The sequence below is a fragment of the Eptatretus burgeri genome, chromosome 1, assembly GCF_056783735.1.
Source record: "Eptatretus burgeri isolate ZD-2024b chromosome 1, Ebu_testis_v1, whole genome shotgun sequence".
Classification (NCBI taxonomy): Eukaryota; Metazoa; Chordata; class Myxini; order Myxiniformes; family Myxinidae; genus Eptatretus; species Eptatretus burgeri.
In genome coordinates, this window is record NC_140961.1 from 63,403,902 (window position 1) to 63,410,504 (window position 6,603).

Consider the following 6,603-nt stretch of genomic DNA (forward strand, 5'->3'; position numbering starts at 1 on the left):
AAATAGATGGAGACGTCATTGTTCTTCTTTTTACCTCCGCAACCAAAGGTGGATGGAGGTTATGTTTTCACCCCTGTCTGTCTGTTTGTTTGTTTGGTTCTTTGTGAACAAAATATCTCAAACAGTTGTGGACGGATTTGGATGAATTTTGGTGGAGAACTTGGGTATGTTACAAGGAACTTATTAGATTTTGGTGAAGATCCGAATCCGGATCTGGATCCAAGAATTTTTAAAGTGATTTTTTTTTTCACCACCATTGAGTGATTGCGCAAAAACAAGACATGGCACCATATCTGTAAAAGTTGTGGATGGATTGGGTGAAGTAGCAAGGAAGAATTTATTCAACTTTGGTGAAGATCCGAATCCAGATCCGGATCTGATCATTTTTTGCATTGACTCTTCTCCATTGAGCGATCGGGCTAAAATGATATATATAGCACGATATCTCAAAAAGTTATGGACGGATTCGGATGAAACTTGGTGGATGAGTTGGTTCGGTGACAACAACAAGCTGATTAAATTTTACTTCGGGTCTGAATCCAGATGCGACCTATTAGTGAGATACAAAACGTAAACTAATCTAGCTTGTCTGAGGTATGCACTCCACCGAGTGCCCTTCAAGTTTCACTCACTCATATATTTTCACGGCCAAATTCGTTTTGGCATGAAACCTAAAGCTTTTGCTGCTCAAGTGTCTTATATGTTGCTTATCATGGTGGTGACATGATATGATGGAGAACTCTCCTGAACCGGCCTACAAACGTGGAAGAGGAAATGCTACTTGTCTTACACCGAGCTGCTTCGGCTGAGCCAGAACAAAACATTGGCAAAATCCTCCAGTCTCATAATGCTGAAACGAAAATGGCATCGTGACCTGAATTCCTCGCATCAGTACGCGACGCGTCGGGAAAAGAATTAACTTCTGCCTGCCGCTTGCCACCCATAGTGGGCAGCTCGACACCTGCTCCTGATGTGTTTTGTTACATTGAGTTCAATGATATTTGACTTATCTGACTGCTTGCGAGGTCCGTCAAAAGTGCTGTCTACATGCCACCTGCAGTCTGTCCATTTTGAGATTTATTCCTGTGAAATATACTGGGAGATAAAGTTCATCTTGCAAAAATGACAGCCAGATCCCCCCCCCCCACCCCACATTGCTCCATTTAAGCACTTACTTCCTGCCTGCTGTCACTAAATTGAAAGACAGTTCGAGTAAGATCAAATTCCACCGGCAATTAAACCCCAATCCAGACTTGCTGCTAAACTGCTGTCTGTATTTACAAAATACGAGCATCACAACAGTTATGGCAAATATCGACTGCATCAACAAATTATCTGAGAAAAAACGCTTTACAGAGTTAATCCCTCGAGGAATCCCTATTTAAATTATTTCAACATTAACACTGTGGCTTTTAACATATTGACAGGTTGAGAATCTTAACAGGTTGAGAATATGATAAAGTAGCGAAAGAAGGAAAGTGGAATACCCGTAGGAAAGCACTCAATTGCACCCACTTGTGTGAAGGATCTGCTATTTCTCAAAAATTCCTGGGTGGTCTGTCCATATGACCACACAGAATTTCCCATGAGCTGATCTTATGCACCAGTGGGCTTGGTACAGTTGTGGCTCACCATTAATTGCTTCTCTTCCATTCCTGTCTTTCCTTCACCAGACCTCCCTCCACCACCTCTGCCACCACCGTTGAGCAGCCCTGGCAATGCTGGTGTGATGCAGCACAAAGGCTGCGGAGGGCTGGGATGGGGCATGGCTGGAGGCACAATGCAGGGCTCAGTGGAGTGCCTCTATCCTGACGATGGGGAAGAAAGTTGGTGTTTAGACCCACATTCATTGGAACGGCGGTGGCAGCCACCTCGTTCTCGTGCTCTGGGTTCGTTCTGAGCGCAGCCATCTCTACACAGTCACACATGATCGGGATATCCAGACTTAGACCATTCCTATTTTCTCTACTCGACTTTCTTTCACTTTGTTTTTACTCTCCTTCCAAACTACGATATCATCCCGATTCTTTCTTATCCTCCCCCTCCTTTTGCATTCTCCAATTTATTTGAAATTTTCCCCCACCCCCTCCTTTCCTGCATTATTTACATAATCATGGACGTGTCCCATACAAATTCACTCCCTATCCAATGTGCATGTTTTATCCAGGCATAGACCTGGCTTAATGGATAAACTGCCTCGAATATATTTTTATTCTTTGTGATTGATTATTTGGGGAAAATAAAGTAATATATTTTGCATGTTATCTGATGGTGACTTTTTCACATCGAGCAAATTGTGTGCCCATATGGGATTCTAAACAGGATAGGGATCCATCAATCCATGGGAATCATACTCTGTGCAGAGCGTTGGTGCTTCCTAAGTAGTCTCCTTGGCTATTGGGCACATTCCTGGACAGGTCACCACTCCAAAACAGGATACCAGCAAGCTGGCACTCATTTTGCCAGTCACAAAAGGATGACAGGCAGAGTCAACCCCACCTGATGTTAATTCAACAGCAAGAGGGATGTGAACTCAGGATCCGCAGATTCTGCACCTTCCACCCTAACCATTAAGCCAACACCAAGCATGGTAGGGATGGGGACGGCAAAAATACAAATGGCATCTTCTGTCATCAAGTCAGCAAGCTGGGAGCATCAATTCACATTTATTGCCACATCTGATGCAATTTAAATGCTCTATTGGTGGTGAGGTGCTCCATTTGAAACTGTTTGTTCAACATAAGTAGCTTTTTGATGCCTAGGATCCGTAATAAAAAATTTCTATTGTTGTCAAAGCCTGTGACCAATTACAAATTAATAGTAGGATATGGAAATTATCCATAAAATGTATTTTTTTTGTTAATTAACTTTTCTGACATGAGGCAAGCCTCCTACTCGCTCACAACATCTGTCAAAGCAACATCACTGCGGCGGGGGGGGGGGGGCTGAAGGGCATGGTGGCCTTGAGCTGGTGGCAGGCATTTAAATAAGTGAAGAATTTTGAGAGATGATTATACCTGACACAAAATCTGGGAATTACACAATAGAAGGAATTGCATGTAATCTTTATCTTATGCAACAGACATACAACCATCATTCCTTCCTGTATTTATTTGCCTTTCCTCAATCCTCATCCACACCCTCATCCCACTGTACCACCCCCAACAAATGCAGATGAAACCCATGAAGACATCATACCATACTCCAGGCCACATTTCCCCAGTAAGTTCCAACTTGCTGGCCACAGTTCTGCTGCGACGATGCCAGGAAAAACAGTGGGTGTTGGCAAAAAGGAAACACGCCACGGAACGGTGAGGATGCATAACTTTGGCAATGGTTCGTGTCTCTTTAACATGCCATGCCAGTGCGGCATCTTCAATAAGGACTCCTTAAGGATCTAACTAGGGGAAATATGAAAGAAAGAACACAATGTTATTTTATCGAGAAATATTTATTGCGAAATATAAGCCATGTGGCTACTTAAAGTAGTCATTTGCAGATTCTGTAGCAAAAGGAACGTCCGCTGGGCATTTAATTTGTAAAGGGAAATCTTTGAAAGTGACTTTATTTATTTATTTGATTGTCGATTCTGAAAGTATTTTTTTTAACTCATTAATGTGTACGTTTTTTGCAGAGTAATCAAAGTTGAAGAGCTGACATCACTGTTCACGTGCTGTGAAAGAAAAGACCCCAGGAGGATGGCAAAGATGGAATGACAGTAGTGACCTTCAGCTGACAGAAACTCTGTGTATTTTGGGGTATAGGACCTGGTGGTAATAAACCTGTGAAAGCTTGAGAGTGGTTGATGAAAATTGGCCGAAAAAAGTCAGAATGATGCAAATAAAGCAGAGTGATATTTGAGAATAGGTCATAATTTTTGGTTGGTGGGAAAAGGTCAGAAAGTTATGGATGGGAATAGGCCCAAAAAATTGTTGATTGAAATAGGCTAGAAAGTTGTGGTTGGAAGTAGGAATGAAAGTCGTGGATGGAACTAGATCTGAGATTGGTGGATGGAAATGGGCCTGTGGGATATTTTTGTTGCGTATCGGGTGCCAAGGAGGTATGTCACTGTGTTAGCTGGCGGTAATACGGCACACTGTTAGTTTGCAGCGATGTCTTTTGGAGCGCGTTGGTCACATCAGACTTAAGTTAGCAATGTTCAATTGTACGTTTTTACATCATAATTTTCAATGCATCAACCCGCAAACTGATTGCACTGCGGAATATTATAAGCACAATTAGGTTTGTTTTGAAATTTGTTAGTTTTTGTCATACCCTATTGCCATTACCACATCGACCACCACCGTGCTCCACCTTACGTTGAGCAGTTTTCATTTGCTCGTTTTTATGGACCAGCGCGCCACATTGCACGGGAGCCGAAGCACGGCCTGGCTTCACATTGCTCTCCTTTCTTCTTCCATCTTGGTTGTTAATAACAGATGGCACAGTTTTTGTAAATATCATACCCCACCCTCCCGCTTCCCTCTCTTAATCTCAATCTCTCTCTGTTTTTCACCTAAAAAAACCCCTCCAAGTTCTTGTGTGTGCTGTGGCTAAGGTCAGCTCCCATATCCCCAGATCCGCATGCGGTGTAGTGTTGTTCTCAGGCATGTGTTGTGCGCAGGCCAGAGTGGGGCTGGGGCACAGCAGGTGGGTGTTTGTAAACTATGGGCCTATCCACGTGTCCACATTAATCAGTCACAGCCAGCACCGTCTCACTTCCTGCGATGGCTGCTGCTCATTGTACGTATTGTAAGAAAAATTAAAAGACCTCACTTCACGAGTTTTCCCCACAGTCCGCATCCATTGAAAGCCCTTCACTGCTTGTAAAATTATGTGGTTTAGGTTTTGTTTGTCATTCATGAATGCAAGTAAATTAATAAAAGTTTTTGTAACGAAGCATGCAGTTGTTTATCAGTGAAACTGTTGGAGAACCCTTCACTGCTCGACTTGACAGCAAGAGGTCTTGCATAGTTTTTGAGGTGTTGGGAAATTCTCATTGTGGTCATTTGCAAACACCTTCAATTTATCCACTTACCATGCCTACAAATCCCAACTTCTAATGCAATGTCTGCTTATTCAGTGATGTCTTTCCTTGTACATTTTAGGGATGAACAATGATTACCCTTGCCTTGATTTTCCTGTTTATTTTTTAATTTTGTTTTTCAATCTCAAGCTTCTCTGGACGTATATAGGGATTAAATTGTACAGGGTTATTAAAACATTGCATTCTCGAGAATTTGTCATTTAATTCTCCAGTACACTCTTCCACGGTGTCCAAACTGTATTTTGATGATCTTTAGAAAAAAATGCACGACGACATTGGAATGCTGAACATTGCTCCACTTTCCTCCCCTTTCCTCCCCTTTCCTCCTTCAAACTAGATTGAGCACTAAAAAAACTGCACAGGAAATTTTATAACTTGTGATGTACGTACAGTATATGACACATGCCTTGTTACAGGGAGCAACAGAATGATTGGTAATCTCAGCTTATTCCTCCCTGAGTTTTGACAATGATGCGTATGTTTTTGCTCTTCATCAAACTAAGTGTCCTACATCCACTTTGCTGACTGCCTCTCAGGCATCCTCATCATAAAACTCTTGTCCTCGCAACTCATTCATTTGATTGTACAGCTGGTAGTTTCTGGGTGCCAAATCTTGTAAATAAAGTTGATCAGGAACTATATACAATAGCCGAGCCCTCTGTTTCATTAGCCTGGGATTTGTTTTTTCCCCTTAATCGATTATGTGCAAAGGAGGATGTTGGTGGTGGTTTGGGAGGGGGTTGGAGTTGTGAGTTGGGGGGGGGGGAGGACGAGACTACAATTAAGAAGATAAAGTGTATAGGTAGTGATGGTAGTCTGCTTCTTTTGTATGCAGCACAAGGCTGCGAGGTAGCATCATTGGCTCATATAAGGACACAGCTATTTTGCTGATGCAATGCCCTCTGGAGGTCAAGGCAGGAATTTGGAATTTGTCCAAAGTGCCGGCGAAATCTCTCTTACTCTTCATGAAAGACACCATGGGATCTTTATCATCCACCAACTTATGTTGTCAGACGGGATGCAACAGTTTAACATGCATCCAAGGGACGGCACACACATTTATGAATCACTCTGCCTGTGAAACACCAGGATGACAGTTTGTTTGGAGCTGGGCCGATATTCAAACCCAGACTTGAAGGCTTTGAGGAGACCAGAATGCTCTGCCAGTGAGAGTGGAGTAAAGAGAGGGGAGGACATTCAAAAGGATTTTGTGGGGAAGAAGAGGAATAATTATGTTTAGAGTGGATATAAATACCAAGAGGAGGAGAATAAAGGGGCAACAAGGGGAAGTGGATGAATGTCAGTAGTTTTGCGAATTTTTTTCTTCTGTATTGTCCAGTCAGACCATCCATCAACACAGACTGACTGACTGCTGGAGGTCTGATAAGGGCCCCCACGAATGCTGAAACAATCTTCAAGTTACTGGGTTGATTTAATCGTTCAAATGCAAGCCAAAACGTTTGGTGTTCACATGGAAAGACAAAAAGTGGAAAGATATTTATCTATCTTATCTATAATTCCAGCAATCTGTGTGTGTGTGTGTGTGTGTGTGTGTG

At 42.5% G+C, this 6,603-nt stretch overlaps 1 protein-coding gene across 9 annotated transcripts in view; it reads left to right on the forward strand.

Moving 5' to 3' along the window:
* Positions 1 to 5,695, forward strand: part of LOC147034598 (roundabout homolog 2-like) — a 543,037-nt gene extending 537,342 nt beyond the window's left edge. For 8 of the 9 annotated variants that reach the window (XM_085885845.1, XM_085885805.1, XM_085885813.1 and 5 more), the window contains 3 exons: positions 1,674 to 1,889; positions 3,175 to 3,311; positions 3,635 to 5,695. In XM_085885845.1, the coding sequence (XP_085741971.1) occupies positions 1,674 to 1,889; positions 3,175 to 3,311; positions 3,635 to 3,649 (368 nt within the window). In that variant the 3' untranslated portion in view covers positions 3,650 to 5,695. The remainder of the gene's footprint in view (positions 1 to 1,673; positions 1,890 to 3,174; positions 3,312 to 3,634) is intronic. The other variant, XM_085885859.1, reaches the window with a different exon arrangement.
* The last annotated feature ends 908 nt before the right edge of the window (positions 5,696 to 6,603 follow it).